The 24712-nt window shown below is 37.8% G+C and overlaps 1 protein-coding gene across 2 annotated transcripts in view; it reads right to left on the bottom strand.

The window, feature by feature from the left end:
• Window positions 1–24712, bottom strand: part of COL12A1 (collagen type XII alpha 1 chain) — a 94760-nt gene that overhangs the window by 10026 nt on the left and 60022 nt on the right. For both annotated transcript variants that reach the window (XM_018078093.2, XM_018078094.2), the window contains exons 46-59: window positions 23718–23882; window positions 21787–21825; window positions 21555–21693; window positions 19304–19446; window positions 18827–18936; window positions 12797–12946; window positions 11586–11663; window positions 10863–10949; window positions 9932–9985; window positions 9324–9419; window positions 7366–7419; window positions 6389–6442; window positions 4513–4566; window positions 3337–3408 (exon numbers count right to left, since the gene is read on the bottom strand). In XM_018078093.2, the coding sequence (XP_017933582.2) occupies window positions 3337–3408; window positions 4513–4566; window positions 6389–6442; window positions 7366–7419; window positions 9324–9419; window positions 9932–9985; window positions 10863–10949; window positions 11586–11663; window positions 12797–12946; window positions 18827–18936; window positions 19304–19446; window positions 21555–21693; window positions 21787–21825; window positions 23718–23882 (1295 nt within the window). The remainder of the gene's footprint in view (window positions 1–3336; window positions 3409–4512; window positions 4567–6388; window positions 6443–7365; window positions 7420–9323; window positions 9420–9931; window positions 9986–10862; window positions 10950–11585; window positions 11664–12796; window positions 12947–18826; window positions 18937–19303; window positions 19447–21554; window positions 21694–21786; window positions 21826–23717; window positions 23883–24712) is intronic.

The following is a 24712-nucleotide window of genomic DNA, read 5'->3' as shown; positions in this document are numbered from 1 at the left end:
TACAAACTTAAAATGTTCAAATCCTATACACTGTTTCTGGAAATATTTTTGCTGATTGGTCAAGAAAAGTTCTTCAGGCTGTCTTCAACCACAAGCCATGTTGGTAAGACAGGAAGGTGCTCTGTTAACAAAAGCACAACATTGCTCCAAAGTATTGCCAACAAAGGTGCCCCAGCTAGGAAAATGATTATGTTATTCTTTAATTCTAAGTGATACATAGTCAATTTTGCAATTCACTGAAATAAAATGAGCCTCATTTTTTAATTTGTGACCTTGCAAACAAACACTGATTCAGCCTTATGATTGAAAGTCTATAGGCTATTTGGAACCAATTTTAGAATTTGAAGATTACAGGCTGATGGCTATGTTAACAATAAAGTACATTTTTCACCTGCATATTTTAGAAACATATTTTCCAAAATATAATGACAACTGCAATTACTGAGTTGCTATTTGCATCTTCCTTCCACTTGGTTATATGCCTCCTGAATTTCAGTTTATTTTCTTTTAATAGACAAAAAAGTGAAGTTTAGCCAACTGCTTGACAGCATTTTGTGAAGCAGCAGCTGTTGCTGGCATTCTGTTTTGTTGATATCCTGCAATGAGGGAGTCACTTGGGATCAGTGCAAGGAAAAGCTGGTTTATGCTGCATGAGGGATTTTTTCTGAGCTGTGGGATGAAGGCTGGGCCTGTAGCATAGTTCTATGGCTGAAGGAGGACAAAACAAAGAAAGTTTTGCTATTTTTACTTTAAAAGATAATGTGCTCATTTGTTTTCCCCAGAAGAATGTTTGCTCGGCTCAAAAACCATCAGTTTGTTCCTCCCAAAGCAGTGTCTTTTTGAAACTTCATCTAGGACATCTGCATAGATGCATGCAAGATCAGTGAACACATGGCAGCAGGAAATGCAAAATTCTCAAAGCCTGCATATAACTCACAACAAACTTGGGACTACCCTCAAAACGTTTTCACAGTTTATTTGGTTCCTGGAGGCATCAGTTTAATAGCACCTTATACATAAAACATAAAACCTCGCACTGTTTTCTGGGGACCTTCCTCATCAACCAAGTCAGACCTGTTGTCACAGAATCTGTAGCTCTACCTTAACACAGCTGACTCTGCCTCCCCATCCATTACTGTTTTTACTCACACACCTATAAAACAAGTACTGGAACTTTTCCTCTCTTATAGTCCAATATCTTCTATTTCCCATTACATTTATTCACAGAAAACATATCAATTTATTCTTGAACCATTATCCCCTTCCAGTTTAATGAGTCCTTCTTACTCCTGATGGTTGTTACCTTATGATACGTGTACAAACTCTTACCAAATTCTCACTCTCTGACCAGACAGATGGAGGACAGATACTTTAGTCTCATCTAGGATAGTTTGTGCTCAATTCTCAATAGTTTACCAAATGATTTGTGTACTTATTGTTCCTTTTTTACTCATTTTGTTACTACACTGGAAAAAAACACTTAAGTTTCTTTTGGAGGTACTTATAAGTGGATTAAAAAGTCAAATTTCCTATTTCCATAAAAGGTCAGTTAGCATAAGTACACAATGAGGTAGAGAAATGTTTTACAGTGTGGTCTGTCTCATCTTAGCACATTAGTAGTATTGAATACACCAGGAAGGAGCTCCAATTGACTACATTCACTGGGAATTTCCTCATAACACCAAGGCTGCTCATAATTTGCAAGTAAATGTGTATCTTTTACCTGGAATGTAATGTTCCTTGGTTTATAGGGGATCTTTTTCCTTACTTGCATTGCATAGTACTAGCAATACAGACAGTTCAGGTAGAAGAAAAAATGACAGGATCTGGTCAAAAATTATTTGCTCCTTGCATTTACCAGAGGCAATGTGAAGCCTCATTATCTTTCCCTTCAGGCAGAACTATGATTCATGACACTGCAAGTTGCATTTGGCTGTCAAACTGCACCTTTGGCAATTGTAATACTGCACACAAAGGAAGGCCTTGAAATTCTGTCCACCAGGAATCTGATAAAACATCTGTGCAAGGTGCAAGCCAGAATTCCTGCTGGGATCTGTTCTAGAAACATTAAGAATTGTAAATATGATGCACAGTGTCCCACTACAAGAAAGTGCAATAACTGGGGGGAAAATTCTAACTGAAAGGACCTCATAAGATTAGAGTGTAGGAGAATTTAGACATGGTTCTTGGACAGGACTTGACTGCTTTGCTTGCAAAAGCCCTGAAACTGGGTTAGTAGCCAGATTTCCTTCTAAGTACATTATTTACCTGCAGAAGGTTTTTGCTGCTGCACTGGCTCAGCTATCCAGTGTCCCAAGAGAAGGAGAAATCAGATACACCTGGCAATTTGAAGCTCCCTTGTGAACAAAGCACAGCATTTTGTACTCTATCAAGCATCTGACCCAGCAGGAATATGAAATTAGCAATGTATATCTAAAGGCAGGAAAGCTTCAGTACTTTCCCAAGATACTCAGTGTACTCTACTACAAGGGGAAATGGAATTTATAGTCCAGCAAACAGACTGAATTCAACACGTGTATGAAAAAATGACCCAGCTTCCTGGTGCACCTGGGAACTTCCACTCCATGACCATCAAGCTTCCCAACCTACTATATATTCTTCCAAATTATTCAGCTTTCATATACACAATTACACTGAAGCGGGATGGAAAATTCTAGATGACTGCCATACATTAAGCACAGGTAATGAATGACTTCTCATTTCACTTGCTGTCTCCACTCCTGATTCAAGCATAACTTCTCAGAGATCCTATAAATTAATCAAATCAAATTTTGCCTGAAACTGTAGGTGGGAGCCAGCACCTCCGGCTCCTTCTCCCTGTTCAGGAAGTGCTTTAAAAGCCAGACTAGAAGCCACAGAAACCACCCCCAAATAATTTTGAAATAACATTGTAAAAAGCACAAAACATTTACAAACCAGAACTGATTATGTAATATTATCAAAGATTGTCCACCTTCAGGAGTTTATCACATTTTTGCTACACACACACAAATGTAAAGACTTTCCAGTCATTTTGCTGACCTAGTTCTTCATGCTTATGCAGTGTAGGAATATATGTCTTGGCACACAATATCTTGCAATTTTTTTAGTGGAAACAAGAGACCACAATTTCCAGCCCCAACTATTAAACTCAGCAAAATGGCGTACTGTAAAAATAAATTTATTTTTTAAAAAAATACTTGTGGATTTAGGTCAGCCCCACCATACTAACCACCATCATAAGTGCAAGACAACTATTTAAAGCAAGCAGAATCCTCATATTCATCAACAGACTGTAAATTTCAATTTGATACTCTAAGTGTATCATTATCTTACTGGTGCTCCACGATCTCCTGGTTTCCCTGGTTTTCCACTCGGGCCAGCAACTCCTGGAACTCCTGGGGCACCCTGCAGCATAAGAGATGAAAAGTGAATTGTGGAAAACTACAACAATCTAAGTGCTAAGAAATGTGTTACTGCTTTGTCCAAAGCACTACTGAAAATGGTTCCTATCGGGGGTTTTTCTGTTAAGTACATATTAGGCTTGAAAGCTCTCTTACAGAACAAATACTTTGTTTCTTCATGGAAATGTGTCCTTTTATATGACAGCACAGTTTAACAGGCATTTCTGAACCTAAAAATGCAGAGTGTGTCTATATGTTTTTGGTATCAATCTTAATGACAGACTGCTAAAGAAGTACAAAACAGTTTGGCCTTCTAAGTTCACCTAGCAGATCCGTTATCCCTGTAAAAGTCCAGATCAAGAAGACCATAAAGTCATTCCAGTGATAGTAGATAAATATGAAAAAACAAAAGACCAGTATTAGATTATGTGATAAAAGCTCATCTGAACACTCACAAAGGGGCACAAGAAAAATAATCATGGGGGAGCAGGAGCTGCCCAAATAATTCCGTGCCCAGAGACTCCTGTCCCTATATATGTTGTAAATGTGTGCTCTGTGTGTGTATGCCTAATGGAAATACATCTTCTAACTTGCTTCTGGTTGGAATTGGTAACATTCAACTCTAGCAACTTGCCTATCTCAGGCTGTCTGATCCAGCATGTTTTTCTCTAACAGCCAGCCTTCTTTCTAGCATGGTCCCACAAAGCACAATGAAGCAGCTTTTTAAGAAAAAAACTAATCCTCAAATACTCTTGTCAAAAAAAACCCCTGTATTAAAAGCATTCGTTTCCACCAGTTTACAAGTAATAAGCTGATTGCTTTCAGAAGATCTAGCTATGCATTTAAAGATCATGACTAAAGAACCAGGTAAACTAGTTCTTTCCTTATTTACACCGGCAGAAATTTTCGAAACCACTGTTACAAACATTTGTGAATATGTGCTTTACGTAGCTGTCTGCTCCCCTTTTACTGAGAGTTTCCCAGACTCGTTTAGGATATTAAACAAAGGATCACTGTCACATTTGGCAGAAATTGAAAATGTCAGTGTAGCTCTCTGTTGGCTCAGGTCTCTTAATTCAGAGTATTTCAAAGACAAAATTATATTTACCGCTGGTCCTGGTGGGCCTCTTGGACCTGTGGGACCATCTTTTCCTGTGAAACCCTATTCAAAAACAAAAGCATAATTAGAGATTAATTTAAGATTGTAGCCTGATGAAAATGGCCTTTAAGATTGTATAATTGCAATACTCCTGATTACTACTGCCATATATTTTAAAACCAATCTACAATGTAAGTTATAAAATAGTTATCACAACTAATGCTATGGAGAAGGCTATGGAACAATGAGCTATAGACAATTTAGAAGATGTTCAGCTGCTGTTGCTTAACTGAGAATTAAATCAATCTTTCTCAGCATTTTTAAGAAAAGGAATCATCGTTTGATGCCGTGGGATTTATGGTGCCTCAAAAAATCTCCCGGAGCAGTTAATTAGGGGTATGATAAGAAAGGCTTTATTATGCCAAGGCAAAAGATGTTACACGGTGCGTGCACCCCTGTGCCCCAGATGTTACATTTTATAATACCATCCATCCAATCCCAGATGTGTCCGCCCTGTGACCTTTACTCTGGACTGCCCTGGTTCCACCCCCTGAAAATGGGTCTGAGGTGTATTTTGGGACCACCTACTTCATCTATCTTCATCTTCTTCAGAGCACAAAGGGTACATAGTTACCTAATTCTTGACTTCATTTTGTTGTTCAGGCCCTGATATGGCTGTTCCCTAAACAGTCTAGGCCTTGCCTTGACTAAACATTTCTACTGGATTCAGGGGTAGGAGTGATATAGGGAGCATAGAATGGGGTAAGAGGGTTAAGGCATGTGTAAACAAGGGTGCTACAGGGAAAAGGATGTAAGGGATGCTGCTTTTAAAATCTACTTATAAAACTTATAAGGGTTTACAAGCATTCGAAAAATAAAAACCATTAGGGGCTTAAGGAATCAGTTCTATCCCAGAAGAGCAAGATCTTTCTTTTCACTGTTTTCTCACTCATGGATTAGTTGGAAAATCAGAGGTTTCTGCTTAAATGAAGAACCATCTCCCTCTCAGATATTTCTCCTGCAAGAAGAGATGCTGAGAAGTCCCATTTCAGTGACCTAACATAGCATGCATAAATTAATGTTGATGGTCCTTGACCCACCAATCCAACATAATGCTCTTTGGCAACTGGCTATGACATGGTTGTCTATTTTCACTTCTGGCTATCAACTCCCACTAAAGGATAACTATATATGCATATATCAGCTATTAATTTTGACCGTAAAGGTTCGTAAGAGCCTTTGTCTAATTTTGAGCTAATTTTCACTATAAAGATGATAAATTGCTTCAGTCATCTCAAAGATGATATTCCACTGTGACAACAAAAGAGATTTACTTAGTAGACTCCAATTAGAAGGAAGGAATTGCAACAACTCCACAACAAGCATGCCCTTCACTATGAAGACATTTCAGAATCCTCCATCCAAAGAAAACTTTTTAGTTCCAAATAGTCAAAGGTTTAGGAGCAAACCTGACCTTCACAGTAAGATTGGCACAGACAGATTCTTTACCAATATGACATCTCCCAGACATTGAGATAAGCAGAGATTCAAGGCAACAGCAACAGTGTGGGGAAGACAGCAGGGCTGAGTTCCTCAGTAGAGCCCCACTCAGCTGCTCTGTGGGTGCAGGCATCTGAGAACCCAGTCAGGAAAGGGAGCAGTGCAGTTTTTACAGAACCTACTGGCTACCTGTCTTGGGAGCTTTTCACGTCTGAGGTGTTTCCAACCCTTCTACTTTTGTCTCTCCAGATGGGATACTGATAAAAGAACTCCTTTTGAAAAAGTATTTGAAAATAGAAAGATATATAAAGAAGCAGGGGGAGAGAGGGGAGGAACACAGAAAACACATTACTTGGTCTTTTAACATAAACTGATGAAACCTTACCCTTTCTCCTGGAGGTCCCACTGGGCCAGGTGGACCGGGTAAACCTGGAGTTCCCTAGAGGGAAAAGGAATGAGAAATTGTATCCATGACAGAATAAACAACACTGCTATGCTAAGCATCACATATATCTCTAGTATAGATGTTCTTCCACTTTTTCTGTCTAATCTCATTGTACACTGACATGTAGCATTGCTTTCTCCAGGGCATTACTACTCTCTAAAAGTGTATTACTCAGGGTTATAAGGACTAATAAAACAGGTAAGGAATACAAGGCCCTTGGCCCATGACTGACATTACCTGATATATAAAATTAAATCCACAGCAACATTTAAACATCCCCCATCTAGTCTATATATCTCCAGTAAAATTAAGGACAATACAGTAACCAAGGAATATTCATTATGTCACCATATGTGCAGTAAAATGACCTTAGATTATCTAAATTTCGCTGATTATCTAAAAATACCCTAAATTTTTCTCCTCAAAACCTAATCCTAGTTTACAATATAGAAACCTGAAAGTAACCGAAATTGAATATTACTTTCTTCTTTCAGAACACAGACAGTTAATGCCCCAAGACCACTTGAATTCCAAAAGAAGGAAGTAATTAGGCAACATTGCTGAAGAGGGGTTCCGCAAAAGTTCTGCAACCTTTATTTCAGGAAGATGCTTAACTGCAAGTGGTCAGCAGTTGAGAGACCTTCCTGGGACGCTACCAGTGTACTCTTCACAACTGTCCAGATGGACATTTTGCTTGACTCAGTACAGCTGTTCTTTCACTCTTGCTGTTTTGAATGGTTTACTATTTCCTATATTTCAAATTCCTAAGTATAAGACAATTATGTTTCCAAAACTATTACTTAGGAAGGTATGAGAAGAGCCCATGACTCCTAGTGATGTCAAAGACAGCTGTCCAGCAGTAAACCTGTATCAGGAATAGTGTAAAATGACATTACCTTGTCTAAGCATCAACTTACCGATCGCCCTGGTAGTCCAGGTTGGCCAGCATCACCTTTTATTCCTTGACGACCCTATAATTTTCATAAATGATTGCAAGATATTCTGAATCACAGAATTAATTTGTGTAAATTGATAGAAAATATTTCCTACAAGACACCTAAATTAAGGAATCCATAACCCAACTACATATTATGGAATAAATCAAGATACATAGACCTATTAAGTGAAGCAATACTGATCTTCTAACAAACATTTGCAAATGCAGGATGACTGGGTGATATTATATTAAAAACAAGGCATTTGAAGGGGGCTTCAACTGATAAGAAAGTGACATGGACTTTTGAGTCCATGACTGATATCACAGCTGATATCAGATGATATCATAGCAGGAAAGCTGTGAGGGGTTACATGTTTTCTTCCAATCTCCTTTATCTTTCTCAGCTGGGGAATGGAGCTGTCTAAACTCATGAAAGGTGAAATCTCGGTCTTTTTAAAGTATCACTAGTTTTCTCTAACCCATGGTCTAAAAGATATTACACACTTCCAGGTCACAAGGTGTAGGAGAACATAAAGAAGCAATGTATTGCCTTTCATAGGTAGCTTGCCTTTCATATACACTACAGCACTGTAGTATAAATGCACAGTCTAAACCCACATGAGCTAAACTTGACAATACAATAGTTATTTTTTACAGTGGCTTCATGATAATCCAGCATTAAGAACTGTTAGTAACCAAACAATTTGTAAACATAGCCTGCCAACGTGAATCGCAATGGGTATGAAAACTAGGACTCAAAAGTGGTGCTCAAACTTCTTGTGAGCTAATGAGAAATTCCATGAATGTTGGCATTTTCATTCTTCAGACTTTATCAACTGAATGTGACAAATAAATATATTATTTGTATTCCATGTCTAAAAGGAATGTGTTTGCCCTTTCTTGCTCTTTGGCACCTCTAGAACATCTTGATGAAGTTTTTCCTCCTGGTATACGAAAAAAAGCCTGAAAAGTATCTACACAGGTTAAGAAAATCTTTCTACTTTGTCTTTACAAAGCAGACCGTGTTGCTAATGTCTATCTTCAAGCACATTTTATTTTCCATTTCCCAAATTACATTACATTACAGACAGAGCAGGTAACCTATTATCAAATGTAAAATAAGACGGGATGCAATCACACACCAATTCTATTTTGTTTTCCATAAGCTTTATATTTTGATAAAAGACTTCATACAAAAAGCTCCTGAATGTATTAAAATTCAAGCTAATCCTAAATAGGAAACATCAGAATTATATTCCTACTTTTGGGGTGATTGCTTATTAAAATGTGGCAAAAGCAGTCTTAATACATACAATGTAAGCAAAGGGTTATGTATGCTATTACTATAAAAAAAACAGAATATGGTGAAATTTCATCAGTGCTTTGAAGGCACGTGCATGAAATCAGAAGCAGTATCTTGCTAAAATATGCATGCTATTGCCAAGAAAACCTCCTAGGAATGAAGGGTTGTTCTGTATGACTAGATATAGGCACCCATTTCCCCTCTGAACCTTCAGCGACTGATTTAGGCCAAACAATAGCTGTTAGACATGTAGGTCTATGAGAAAGTCTTCAAATTAATATTTCATGCTTAATTTTCCTGCACCACAGTTTGATAGTTTTGAGTCCTAAAGCTGGAATGCCTAGCAACTCTACAGAAAAGTCATTAAAACTGAAAACAGAGTAGCACAATATACATTACAGTGCTTAGGATCTGTCTCTTCATTGGTATCCCATAAGCACATCTAACATTCAGGATACAAAATGCCGTTGTATTAAGAGACTTGTTTCAGAAATAGACTTGTTTCATAATACTACCGCCCTGCAGGGGCCAATGAACATTCAGGCAAAACTGTCACCCTCTTTGTAGGACCATCATCCACATGGACAGCTCTGGCTCCCCACCCGTTCCCACCTGCACCCAAAACGGCCACTCACCGGTTCACCTGGGATTGACAGCCCATTGGGTCCCTGCGGACCTGGCGGACCTTGAGGGCCAGGAGGACCTGTCTCACCACGAGGACCAGGAGGGCCCTTAAAGCAGAAAATTCAAACAAAATTGTACATGTCAATGCCTTCTGAGATCTGTAACTGCAAAATCCTTTGGGTTAGACACTTAAGGCAAGTCAGAAGCTTGGAGACACCTTTCATACTTCAGAACAACTTTAGAAACATTCAAGTGGCATACCCTTTCATAAGCTATTCTCTGACTCATGTTGGCCAATACATGCCCTCTGGCAGCATCAATTAGAAGCGTAGCCATCTCCTCTGTACACAGAAGAGAACAATAATGCTGCAGAGTGTGTATCAACACCCTGATGCCTGTAATCCCAGTATCCTTATGTGCAGTCAATGCCTTTGAAGATACACAGACTGTGTATATATAGTCTCAAATAGGTTGGCTGCACATAAATAACATAAAGGTATACTTTCAAGTAAATTTTTCATTTCCATTCTTAGCTCAGCATAAAACTAAGCATATAAATTTTCATACAGGTAAACATGTAGCAACATTATTATAGATGCATTAGAGGAAAGATACTTACAGATGAGCCAGTCAAACCCCTTTCACCTCTGGGACCTTTAGCACCTGGACCACCCTAAATTGAGTATTCAGAAAGAAAAATTATTTTATACACAGAAAGAAAAGGTACATAAAACTGGTGTGCATTATGAATTCTCTTTAACAAACTTATATGAAATTCCAAAGTTTTGAAGTGTACAGATCACTGCTAAAAAGAGTGCTAGAATAAAAGATGCATGAGGAACTCAGGTAAACCACATCAGCTTCAGACTTGCCAATTCAGCTGACAAAAATTATTGTAATTTTTGTCTCTGCAGAAAGAAACTTCTTCAATTTATATTCATCAAAATCTCTGGATATCTCTCTAGTAGACTACCAGACAACTTAACTGGGCTTCAGATTCCTCATGCAGCAGTTTGACAGCTTCAAAGTAGAAGGACTACTGGGCTGAGTATAACTCCCTTATATTGAAAGCAATTGATAGGAGCATATTCATTCTATAGACTATTTCTCCATACAAAAAATAAAGACAGTAACTAATTTATTTCCCTTACAGAGTAAAGAATCTTTCCTTGGAGTGAAATCCTGATTCTTTATTTAGGAAAAATATTTGCACAGTCCATTAAAAGTATCTTGTACATGATGTGCACGACAGCTGAGACTGGGCCAGGGTCTTTCAACCTATCAAACAATGAGGAGCTATTCACAGTGATGATCACATTGGAAATACAGCAAAAGATTATATAAATGAATAGAAGTGGTAGGAGCTGCCTAACTGTGTTTGAAATTAAGATGAAATGGGGACAGATTACTGTGATGTTATGGACATGTTGATAGAAACTATGTCTCTGACTGATCCTTTTTCACAAAACCACAGATCAACACAAAACTATTTCCATAAATCTAAAAATCAGAAACCTCTCTGTTGTAAATAGTTAGAGCTGGTAACTTACAGCTGGTCCAGGAGGTCCTGGAGGTCCCACACTGTCTTGAGTACAGGTACAAGCATTTGGAAGAGCTGGGCACTTCGCTTCATCTCTCTGAAAATTCAATCACAACAATTACTGTCATTTTAAAGAAAAGTACTCACTGGCAGCATGCTTTTCTAAAACAATAGGAGGAAGATTCTCTATTATCCTGTTTTCAAATAAAAATAAAACTCACATCTCACCAGTGGTTTCCAAATGTTTCTACAGTACCTTTTATATTTTTTAGCAAATTTTCTTTGCAAGCTATGCAAGGCACTAACAACACAGGCACAAGTAAAATTAAATTCATATGCAGTTTCTGTTGCTCTAATGTTTATATGCATTGGACAATCAACTTGAACTGACAAAGAATATACTAGTTATTTTTTGAAAGCTAATTCAAGAAGAAATTAAATAGAAAAAAATATATATAGCCATTCCATTAATAATACCTAGAATCTGCAATATCACAGAAATTATATTATAATGGACATTTTTTGCACCACTCCTAGGGGGCTCAATTCTAGCATTACAACCTTTCCCCCTCAAACACAAAACCTTGAAATGCAGTATTGTTCAGTGGCTGCTCTGACAACTGTGATTTAGAGGTGTTGTCAGTACAAGGTATAAGACCAGCCTAATATTGATATTGCTAAATTTCCTATTAATAACGTTTTTCTGAATAGCCTCTCTTTCACTTATACTTACCATTGAGGGAAGATCACAGCATCTGTCTCTGCTAGTCCATACTGGACTGCATACAATGTCAAAATTCTGGATTTCTAACTGTAAAAGAATGGAATACTCTTGAAAGATGAGATGTTAATTATGAAATCTATCGACATTATCATTAAAAATTACAACAATTTCTATTTCTAATGAGGTTAACATCATTCATACTTTCACTTCTTTTGACACTGACAGAAAAAGGATTTAAAAATAATAAAAAATTTAAAACCAAACCTACATAAGGCTACAAGAACTTCAAACACTGATGCTTGCTCTTGTTCTGGGACAAAAGATAACCAAATAATGTGACTCAAGAAATATTTTGCAATGCTTAATGAATAATACCAATGAATTTCTACATCAGCTGAGTGCCTGCAGAATTCAGCATGAAATCTGGTTGAAAAACTTCTGGACCAGCTCTGAGGACTGCAGTCCTTGGGTCATATATTAATTCAGATTCATGAACAGAACTTTTCACTCACATTAGCAGCAAAAGGTTTTTCAGAAAGGCTGAAATGGGGATCTTAGGTAGACTGTAAGATCCTCAGCTGGTAGGGTTTGCACACATGGGTCAGACTGCAGACTTAAATCTTCTAAGCCCAGGTAATAGTATCAATTACATATTATTACATATTAAGTATATATCAGGATAACTGATGCAACCTTCATAGCAGCAGCCACTTTTTCATTACAAGTTTATAGATCATAAAGTCATTGGGGATTTCTCTGATCACCCAGTAGAACACTCACCACAGGACATGTCAGAATTAAAACCTGTTCATTAGAGAATGTCTTTTAGGAATAAAAATTCTTCTATAAAAAATGTTCAGTGACAGAGAACCCACAGTAAATGCACTTACTGATTAACTGCTCTCTCTATTGAGAGACAAACATTTCTGCTCCTGTTTGAATTTACCTGACTGCTTTATACATGACTGCTTGTTTGAATTTACCTGACTGCTTTTATACCTGCAATACTTTCAGCTATTTGATTTTTGTTCTTGCAATTCTGCTGGAATGAGAAGCTATCAAGACCAAACTTCTCAGTTAAGTATATTAGGTCTTACAGTACAGACACTTAGAAGCTTTGGGTGCAACACTCGTTTCTTAGTGATCCTTAATCTGTAATCTCTTTCCTCAGAAAATTTCAAGGGCTCACATTAATGAATGGATTAATATTTATTGCTTACTGTTGCTGATCTTCGGTCGCCTTTTAGAAGTTTCCCAAGTATTTCATAGCCATCAGTTGTGATGTTCCCAGCCTCCTTAATTGGTTTTTCCAGTATTTCACTGCAGTCAATGTAAATCTTAACATTTGATGAAGTTACAACAATATGGACCTGAAAAAAGTTAAGCATAATAGTTAAAAAAGGCACATAGGCATAAGAGTATTTCACTGATTAGGTAGTACTGTTTGAAAGTTTCTTCCTAGTAAACCTGCTTTAATTTCAACTGGTGGAAAAATTCAAACTCAAGGAAAGTCTATGATATAAATAACTTCTTTAGAATGTGTTGAAGGTCAATAAGATGAATACACAAGCACAGCAAAGAAATAGTGTTTAATGTAATAGTTGAACTATAATTAGCTATTTAAAAAGCTTGCCTGAAAATTGCTTTAAGATGGAATAGAAATAAAAAATAAAAGAATTTTTGAGAAGAATTGAATATAAGCATTTCTTGTCCTCCTCTGATGTCTGGGACCACACAAGAGGTTTATGAGTCTGTGACTGCCCACGGGCTAATAGACTCTGCCTGTAGCTCAGAGAGTAGATTGTTTCAGATCCAAAGATCCAGGGTTCAATTTCCACAGATGACTCAACCAGAGGCATTAGCTGCATTGAGATACAGGAAGTGACCAGAGAAGCCTGCCCAGAACAAGACAAAATAATGGAAGATGCAAGAGAGAAATTTCCATGAGAGAAATATGGCTACAAAAACATATGCTAAAATAAGGAGAAACAGGGAAGAAGAGGAAGAGATTAATTATAGGAAATAGGGGAAATTTAGTAGGGAGAAAGGAATGACTGCAATAAAGAGAGTATGTTTACCAGGAAAAGAGAATTAAATGCTTATGGGAAACACAGCAAACCTTACAGAGAGGAACAAACAAAATCTAAGCAAATATTATCTTTCCAAAAACGTATAGTATGTATGGCAAACATTAACATATGTGAATTTTCTACATTTCTGTGAAAACAGAAAACATTCAGGAGTCTCAAGGAAACAAAAAAGGGTCTGGCATTTTAGCACATGCAGTTGATGGAAGGTCATCTTAAGGCAACAAAGTTTTATGGGGCTTTATATACCTTAAATACTGCATATATTTTACATACATCATTATAACATCTATGTAATTGTTAAAATATCAATACATTAAGATCAGCAGTAAAGAATCCCTGACATAGGCATTTATGTTTTAAAGTTTCTGTTATCCCAGTACATAATCCTTCAGAAGCATATTGTTATTTGATTACTGCTTTAAAAATTGGCATAAAAGTGAGAGATTTCCTTAAATGTCCTGAGTCAACAAGTGCCTGAACATTCCCCTGAGAATTTGTTCTTCTTTTTCCCTATTAAATATTTTTCCATGCAGAGTTGTCTCCAAGGCATCAGCATAGCTTACCTAAAACTCTTTTGAAATTATGTGCTTATGCTTTATATACAAGTGAGGTTTTTTTATTAGTATTCCCAACAATGTTCCTTGAGCAAATAATTAAAAAATAATGGAAAGATAACTGAGCATGTCCAAAGTATAATCGGGTATTACATGCCAAACTTTCCATAAAATAAATAAGTGCTACGCCAAAACTTTAAATTCATTATAATTTATACATCATATACTCAGTCATTTGATTGTATGACTAAATTTTACAGGTTAATTAATGCATCATTCAGCTTAAACTCATCACAGATGTAATTTACTAGTTCTGACAGGTACCTAAAAGGCAAGGCCTTCTACTGGAGTGTTAAGTATTTTTCACAATTTCAGTAAAGTAAAAGACATTGCATAGCAAAAGGATATTACTGTATTTTTATCTGCACACAAAACTTAGAAGAGGTGAATCTACATCAGAATGCCGAATGAGACCATCAACTTGAAAATGTTCAAACAGGAATAACTGCTGAGCATTGCCCATCCATCCAAATAAGAGATACCAGCAATCAAAAATAAGCAGAGCTCTCCCAAGTCATTGACTCAGTCAGCTAACCACTGATTTAATGTCAGATTTGAATTCCAGCCTAAATCTCATGACCCAGGCATAAATCTAGTACAATGAGGCATCTGGTCTTTACAGCAAATAAAACATCTCTATATTCAAGCCTGCTACATTTTGTCTTCAACAATGTCTAACACCCTAACATACAGAATCGGTTCTGACCATTTCATTCATGAGATTTTAGGAAAGGAAACATACTTTAATCTTTCTCTCCGGACACCTTGTAAGACAAAGTTTGATGGTGTTCTGATCTACTGCTAAGGGAATCATATCAATAAGCTAAGCAAACTAATTTCCCTATGTATATCAGCAGAAAGACATACACTCATTATCAAATTTTGTGTGACTAACTACTGCAAAATGGTAAGTTAAAAGGAAGTCTAGCATGGTAAGAATAAGAAAGAAAAAGTTGTCTGTCTGTCCAAAACATCAGCTATAAACTTAATGACTGTCTCAGGCAGTCAGATTTTTTCCTATGGGACTTGCCAGATTCAACAGCTTTCACCATAGCTGTGCTACAGAGAGTGTTCAAGTATGCCAAAGTAAATTTCCCTACAGTTAGGTTTAGTTAACTGCATTTCACCGAATAAGCCACTAAGTCATCAAAAGGAAACCACAAAAATGTTTGATATTTTGGAAAACAAACTTCTTGCATTGTAAAGATTTGCTATTTCTTTGAAACTGGATGGTAGGAGAAATTGCAGAAGTACCTTCAGGAATGTTTTAGTCTTACTTTCCTTCCTTCATCCAGCTGAAACTACTGTGATCCGTTATTAGGAGCTAATCAACATGGTTGATACATAAGTCTTTCCCAGCACGTGAGCTGGGGAAGCCCATGATGCCATCATTTACAACCTGACTCAGATAGCAATGTCAGTAATCATCCTGGAGAGAATTCAGAGAAATAAACTTAGCTACATGATGAAAACATCCCAAATACCACTCCACTAGCAAATTTGCAGATGACACCAAGTTGGTGTAGGGGAGTGTTGATCTGCTGGAAGGCAGGAGGGCTCTGCAGAGGGACCTGGACAAGCTGGAGAGTTGGGCTGATTCCAGTGGGATGAGGTTCAACAAGGCCAAGTGCTGGGTCCTCCACTTTGACCACAACAACCCCCTGCAGCGCTACAGGCTGGGGACAGAGTGGCTGGAGAGCAGCCAGGCAGAAAGGGACCTGGGAGTTTGGATTGACAGGAAGCTGAACATGAGCCAGCAGTGTGCCCAGGTGGCCAAGAAGGCCAATGGCATCCTGGCCTGTATCAGGAACAGTGTGGCCAACAGGTCCAGGGAAGTGATTCTTCCCCTGTACTCAGCGCTAGTGAGGCCACACCTTGAGTCCTGTGTCCAGTTCTGGGCCCCTCAGTTCAGGAAGGATATTGAGGTGCTGGAGTAGATCCAGAGAAGAGCAACAAGGCTGGGGAAGGGACTCAAGCACAAGTCCTATGAGGAGAGGCTGAGGGAGCTGGGGCTGTTCAGCCTGGAGAAGAGGAGGCTCAGGGGAGACCTCCTCACTCTCTACAACTCCCTGAAAGGAGGTTGTAGCCAGGTGGGGGTTGGTCTCTTCTCCCAGGCAACCAGCAGTAGGACAAGAGGGCATGGCCTTAAGCTGCGCCAGGGGAGGTTTAGGTTGGATATTAGGAAAGAATTTTTACAGAGAGAGTGATCAGACATTGGAATGGGCTGCCCAGGGAAGTGGTGGATTCACCATCCCTGGAGGTTTTTAAGATGAGGCTGGATGTGGCACTTAGTGCCATGGTCTAGTAACCACGGCAGTGTTGGATCAAGGGTTGGACTTGATGATCTCAGAGGTCTTTTCCAACCCAGCTAATTCAATGATTCTATGATTCTATGATTCTTTAAATCAAAGCTCCTCCAGCTACTTTAAATACTATCAAAATCTGAACTTTTGATTCCTTTCTGGGGAAAAAAGAAGGGGAATGGCTCACAAAATAAGTGAGACATTTTTGCTTAAGAAACAGTCCCATAAGCAAGAATTCATAGTTCCAGAGCTTTAAGATAATTTGCAAATGGATGTTATTCTCGCACATCGTTTGGCATCTTAAGCTAACTTTCTGTTCATATGTATTAGTGTATTTACTTACTAAAATAATAAAAAATTCTGGATTTTTACTTTCCCTGTAATTGTTTTTCATTAGCAAGTGTAACAAACAATTTTACATTACTGCTAGTATTTCTAGCATCTAACAGGGGCTGCAGATTATTCCCTATTTGCTCTGATAAATGAGCAGAGCTTCACTCTAAGTGCTGCCAGACAATTCTGCTCAACTCTAGCACATTTAGAGAAACTACAAGAAAAAATCTGATTCTAAACATCAATAAGATTAGCAGCAGACACTTAAAACAGACTGCTGGCAGTATAGCACATAGAGAGCTCCACACCACCGACCTGAAGAAGGGAAGTATCAACTCTCACTGATATGTAAAATAAGGCATGCTACATATTGCTCTGTGTCTCAACAGTACTTCTTGTTGATGACTCAAAAAACAATATATATCCTAGCCTATACTGACAGCTTTTCTCATGTCGATAGATTTATACATTTCCTTAAAATTCAGTTGTCCTACAAAAAAAAAAAAAAAAAAGACAAAATGCCAAATGTCAAGGACAAATTAAAGGCTGCTTAATGTAGTTGTGATCCGAAGATAATTGTAACTATCAGTTACAAAATCAGTGACTTAAACAATTCTTCATATATGCAAAAATAATTAGGCATTAAATAAATTCTAAAGAATAGTTGGATATAACATAGAACCAGTCTGGGAAATTATCCTCTGTCAAATTCTGAGGAAATCACTAGCTTTAATAGTACTGTGTGATTTCCGTAATCCTCTGTGTTTTAAACAAATGAAGTCACAAAACATCATAATGCTGGCACCACCTATCTTTCCCTCCTATCAGCCAAAGAGAGCTCAGTTGAAAATGTGGCCTCCAGTATCTGGAAGTTGACAGAGGCAACCCCTTATCAGTATCCTCAAAGGAATGCTGCAAGTCACTAGTCATAAAGAAAACAAATGCTATACTCCATCCATAATTAGTTATCCGACGAAAACTAAACTAAACAGAAGGGAGATAAATGAAAACATGAGAACGTGCATTTCAGCTGACCAAAAGTGTTGCAATTGCAACTCACTTTCTTGCCCTAAACATATATACTTAACAAGCAAGAAAATATTTTTAAATTATTTTTAGATATATGTGTAGCCTGACACCCAAACACTTGGGTTAGTAGAGGTAAGGAAGCAGGATCAAATTTTCATAATTCCATGCACAAGTTTAGAAATGCAGGCACAAAACTGTCACAATTGAAGGCAGATGCAGTAACATGCAAGGATTTCACTAGCCATTTTGACAATTAAAAAAACATAAGTTTCATTCTAAATCATAAACAGATTTCTTATGGGCTCTCTTTCATTATCGTTACTTCCTCAGTTAACATGACAACAGAATAGTTTAGGCCCAATGAATTTAAGCCAAAAACATATGAATACACATTCATACATACAAAATACATGTATTATATTTGATAAACATAAGAATCTTCTTCAATATGTTATTCGCCTCCCAACATTCGTTCTTACTCACTTTCTTTGGCTACATCTTCCTCTTCTCTGAATGATTTCAAATCACAACACACACCCCAATCTTTTGTCACCAGAACTTCCTTTCCTTTTTTTTTTTCAAGTTTATCTTTTATTCTCCCTCTTTTGTGTGCCAGGAACTAGGCTACGATTTCTTGTTCAGATGTATCCCTTCACTTACAAATTGAACAAATTCTTGACAAATTCTTGACAAATATCTTACATTGGTTCAAAGGAAAGCTATAACTGCAGAGATCTTGTTTTACATGATCTGTAAGTCCCTATGTCAACTTAAAGTACTATTCAAGGAACAGATATAACTGGCAGTAACTTCTGCTTAGTTGTCTTTTATTTCAAAGAACAGCACTTCAGAAAGAAACATTTGTAATTTCAATCCTTTACCTTATGGAAGCTTCCATAAAAGATTTTCTTTATTTCATCATTATCAAAAATTACAGTTTGAACCTCTCCCCGTGTATCCTTGTTAAAGAATGACAGCACTTTGTTGCCAGCTGCAATAAATGAAAATAACACATTTCATTTCACATGTACTACTGAAACCACCCTCCTAAGATACACTTATAGATAAAATCTAGTTTATCCCTCAGCTGGGTAAACACAGATCATAGGTGGTCTTAATGACCTGTAAGTACATAGATATACTTTCCTTTGATTTTAGAGTTCATACCAAAGTTGAAATGTAGCTTAGATTAATTATTCTTAGTTGAATAATAGATGCACAAAGTTTAAAAAAAATCTCTTAAATATATAATCCTTTTATCATATAGAAATGCTTTGGGGTTGGAAATATTTGGGAAGAATGCATACAAAGTAACATAACATATAACTTCTCTATGCAATAAATGTAATCATCCTTACGATCAAGTACAAGTCCAACTTGAGGTTTGTAATCTCTGTCTGTAATCTGCCAAATTGAAAAAGGCTCATTGGGGGATTCAGGCAGGAGACGGAATAACAGAATGATAGTGTATGCCTGCGGCAATCCCTCTGGGTGAATCTCTCTGTTAAAAAAATATGAAGATATTTTTTCACATGGAAACACGTAAGCAAAAGAAGATCTTCATAATTTGCTCTTTTTTCAAAGAAAAGACACAAGAGTAACAGGGAAACCACAGCATTCAATGGAACAGAATATTTTAACTACACTTTCAAATAGAAAATACTGTTGTGATAGAAAAACATCATGTGATTTGCTAAGATGAACTCACAGCCTGTCTTCTGTTGGTCCCGGCACCAATATAGAGGAAGCCGAAATATGACCAAGAACTCTTGATTCTTGTGGCAAGATTCTTTATAAACTGCACATGTTTTAAATTCCTTGATGATAAGTACAGAAAAAAAGACCACGCTTTTTATATCTGGTCTGTTTCAGTCAGGCAACAGCACTTAACTACTGCTGCTTTTCAGGCATAGGTATAGTAAAGGAGATATTCAATATCTTCTCTGCAATTAGTGATGCATTTGGGCTCCAGATCATTCTTTAGTGGCTCAGGTTTAAATTTGTGATATTTGAACTGTTAGACATTAAAAAAGCAAAGAGACAAAAGTAAATAAAACCATGCTTGAAATATCTCCAGTATTTTCTAAAGGGGAAGGGAGGGAATGCAGTAAAGCAACTGTAAGAAAGGAGGTGGCTACTGCTTCTCCTTAACTATTATAATGCAGCTCAGGGTGGGATTTGGCTACATGAACATAAACTTTAAAATCTTAAAATGAAGAGAGGACCTCCTTTGTATATTAGGCAAAGCTTATGTACCCATACAATTATGGACACTGCAATAAAAATGTATCACTAAGTCAACAACACTACACAGCACAGTGCAAGAATGCAAGTATTAATGTAGATATAGCAACACAAGTTATAACCCAGATAACAAGTTCTTTCAGATATGGAAACAACTATGCCACTAGGATCAGTATGCTTTTATTGCTTTGCTGACTCAGTCTAAAGTGAGTTTTATTTTCTGGATTCTCATGAAAAATAAGTGCCCAGAATACTCTGGCAAGTCCTCCACCTCTTATAGCAGACATTAGACTATGTATCACAGCATTCTAAAAAAAATGAAATAAAGAGGAAGTCTGCCTTTTTATTGTCTTTTCATCAGCTGATCCTGCTAAATGCAAGGTCTATCTTAACACATAATTGGGATTATCTGTACTTCCCTAGATTGTAAAAATCCAGGCTGTCAGAGAACTATCACCCCTATAGCTATTAACGCATGCCAATGAACTCAAAAGTCCTCAAGTCCTCCCCTTTTAAGGTTGTGATCTGAGAAGGCTGGCAAAAAGAAATTATTTCTTCATAAACCTCAGCTCCTGCGCTTGTGATCTGATCTTTACCCAATCTGACAGAATTTCAGAAGGTTTCAAAGGCTTCTGTGAAAAGAAGACTAAATTTCCTTAAATTTAATAGGAACAATGGGCTATCTTTATGCATCTCCTCTGACTCAGAATAACCTTTTTTGAAAGTTACTTAAATAAATGGGAGAGAAACAAATGTAAAAAAAAAAAAAAAAAAAGAAGAGAAGAGAGAGGTACTGTTCCCCTCTTAGTAAAACCAACTCCTAAGTCTTTTTGTTCTTTGTGAAAAAAATGTTGGCCAGACTGACCATATATTACCCACCCATAACCACAGGCCCTTGAAAACTCCACGCCATTCGCCAAATAAGGCAAGTCAAGTAGAGGAGAAACTTCCCTAAATCAGTGGCATCAGCGTGCTGCCTACTGCAGTAGGAATAACGCTTCTGAAAAAAGTGATGCTTATCCCACCATATTGAAACCATTTCTCTCTGGCAATGGAGAGCTTCTTGTACTAAGAAGGCTGTTGTTCAACTGTCTAAGTATAAACTGTGGATTACATGCAACTCAAATGGTTAAGAAGCATAATCTCAAAGAACAATGAACAACTGGATTAATAATGAACTGTGACTGCAATGGAAGGAATAGATTAGCATTTAATGAGAACAATGATAGATATTCTTTGTCTTAGTGTTCAGTAAAAACATCAAATTAACACATCTTCCATAAAACATTAATGCTATCATCTAAAAACTCTGTTAATCCTTTCCCATCTGCTCACCCTAAATATGAGTCTTTCAGGTTTACTTACCGTATTGGCTGGCTGACAAAGGCATTTTTGTGGAGTCTATATGCTACATAGCTTGGGAAAGAGCCTGATTCCAGTGATACGCCTTGTACGGAAGCAAAATGCTTCTCCGTTAGATTATATGATTCCAGCATCTTGAAACCTTTAAGTCCAGAGAGAAAATAAAAAACAGAAACATTGTAGAGCTGTACAAGACGCAAATGAATTTATGCCAAAATATTAGACAGTTGCTTACCAGGTGAAGTGTATCCCTCCAAGTAAATAAGGGGACAAGCTGAAAGACATGAAACAATATATAATTCAAAACTACAAAACCTAACATGAGATGAACATACATATACTTCAGAAAGTTTTGTTACCAAGAAGTCTATGCTACTGTTAATTATGAGTCAAATTTTGTTACGTTTGTCATACTGTGTCCTGTGCTGTGGTAGATGTGCTGTCAAATTCTTTACTCATCATTTTTAGTAGGTTATTTCTACTGTGAAAAAATGTATGGAACAAGAAATGAAACCACAAATATTTTAAGAGTATAATTCATACGAAGAAAGGAGGACAATGACACAGTCTTTCCATGAATATTTAAGGCATGAGTCGAGCTGCATAATAGCTGTCAGATTCACAAGGAAAAACTGCATATTTATGTAGCTCCTCAGGAGCCAGCAGATGAGGCAGTTAGAGAGTACACAGTTGCACATGACAGGCCTGAGAATTTCTTATTTTTGCCATAGAAGGATTTCACTTGAGTAAACAACTCAACTGTAGATAGTTTTAAAACAGCATCACACAGTGTAGCTTTACTTCTTTAGCAACCCTATCCCAGTGGTAAGTAAGAGATCTGTTGTGCCCTGCAGTTCACATCAGGCATCATTCTACTTCTTAAAGAGCAGAAGTTGTCACTGACTGTTAATCTCTTTTTGTTTACCAGTACTTTTGAAATACAAGACAAGATTACATAAATACAATACCTACTTCAAAATTTTAAAAAGTAATTTGCTCCCTTAAACTATGTCCAATTATTATGAAATATAACTTTTTTATATGAACATTTCTTTTGATGTAACTTAAATGGGATGGCAACTTGTGTTGGGTTTGCATGACAAGGTTTTGCTAGCAGGGGAACTACAGGGGTGATTTCTGTGAGAAGCTGCCAGAAGCTTACCCTGTGTCCAACAGAGACAGTTCCATCTGGCTCCAAGATGGACCTGCCACTGCCCAAGGCTGAGCCCATTAGCAGTGGTGGTAGCAACTGGGGGATAATAGATTTAACAAGGGGCAAGGGGGAGGGGGGTGGGGGATGTATGTGTAGCAATTGCACAACAACCTGCAACCGGAGAAAGGAGTGAGAATATGTGAGAGAAGCAACTCTGCCAGGCACTGGAGCAGTGATTCCCCAGCATTCCTGGTCTTCCCTGTGGTGAAGGCTATAGTGATGCAGACTGTCCTCCTGCAGCCCATGGAAGTCTACAGGGGAGCAGATATCTACTTGCAGCCCCTGGAGGAGCCCATGCTGGAGCAGGTTCCCGGAAGGACCTGTGGCCCCATGGAGAGAGGAGCCCACCTTGGAGCAGGTTTGCTGGCAGGACTTGTGACACCATGAGGGACACTGAAGAACTGCAGTTGATGGGAAGGAGCCATGTTGACAAGGTCTTGGAGGACTATCTCCCATGGGAGGGACCCCACACAGGAACAGGGGAAGAATGCAAAGAGTTCTCCCCACGAGGAGGAAGGAGCAACAGGGAAATCATGCGATCAACTGACCATAGCTTCCATTCTCTGTCCCCCTGGGCTGCTGGGGGTGAGGAGATAGAGAAAATTGGGAGTAAAGTTAACCCCAGAAAGAAGGGAGCAGTGGAGGGAATGTGTTTTAATACTTGATTTTATTTCTCATTATCCTACTCTGATTTCAGTGACAATAAATTAATAATTTCCCCAAGTCGAGTTTGTTTTGCCCAATGACAGTAACCAGTGAGTGATCGCTCTCTGCCCTTATCTTGACCCAGAGCTTTTTGTTATATTTTCTCTCCCCTGTCCAGCTGAGGAGGGGAGTGACAGAGCAGCTTTGGTGGGCAACAGGTGTCCGCCCAAGGTCAACCTGCAACTCAATTGTAGCAGCATATAAGCAAAATTCATTTGGGAACAGGAAAACCAGTGTCTTCTACTCACTTGAGGTAGCTGTCTCACACACAAAGGTGACAAGGTTATCTTGAATCTTTTCAAAGGCATCGAAGTCATCAACAATAAATACATGACGCTCACTGGGCTTGCTGGCAATCTTGGCCAGCTCATTGTAATCTACATCAGCCACACCAACCACAAAGACACTGAAGCCTGTAAAAATAACACTTGTTACTTGAAATGTAGTAAATATACATTACCGTTTTTCAGGTCAATATTTCACAAACCATCTCTATCATTGATTTCTCAGGATCTACCTATCAGCATATATTCTGGATATCCTTTCACCCCTGTCAAGCTCAGAAAGGCTTAGACTGGTTTTTGCATCTTTCTTTCAGAACTTTCTCCTCCTTTTTTGAGGGGGCATTATCCAATCTTATACAGCCTTGGCTACATAGTCCCCTCACTCTTTAATGCAATATGTACAGTTCTCTCAACTCTATATTATCTTAAATCTGCTCTATGGTCAAAATCTCTGTACAGACTACTAGTTATCCTCTTGTCTATCTGTTGCCATCTACTGCATTTCATGTTTCTTAGTTTCACTTTCTTAGGGTAGTATTCCCCTCAGCAATTTTTACTTTCCAAGTTAACAAGTCTAGGCTACTTGTCTAGTCTTTCTCTATTATCACTAGACAGACATGGGCAGATTCAGAATGCAATTTATCTCACCTCCCTACAATGCTAAATTCAAGACAGGAAAAGTCATTGTCTGCAGATGTCTAACTGTTGCTCTCTTCACTAACCATAAAAGGACCCTACACGATGACTTTAGATTAGACATTTAGCTTTTAGATATCTTAAGTCAAAGGAAGAGAATCCAGACCCTAGAATTCAATCATATCACCAGGTGTAAATTTCAGTCATGAGAAACTGCAGACAGTGGACTGGCTGAAGGCTGAAAGAACTCACATTTATTTCAAATGATAAAGATATTATTATTTATATCTTTATTTTTTCAAAAATAAGATAATTATTCCTCT

Source organism: Manacus vitellinus, unplaced genomic scaffold (assembly GCF_001715985.3).
Source record: "Manacus vitellinus isolate BGI_N305 unplaced genomic scaffold, ASM171598v3 scaffold_4_pilon, whole genome shotgun sequence".
Taxonomy (NCBI): Eukaryota; Metazoa; Chordata; class Aves; order Passeriformes; family Pipridae; genus Manacus; species Manacus vitellinus.
The sequence above is the reverse complement of the archived record's forward strand: the minus strand, read 5'-3'. Positions and strand labels throughout refer to the sequence as shown.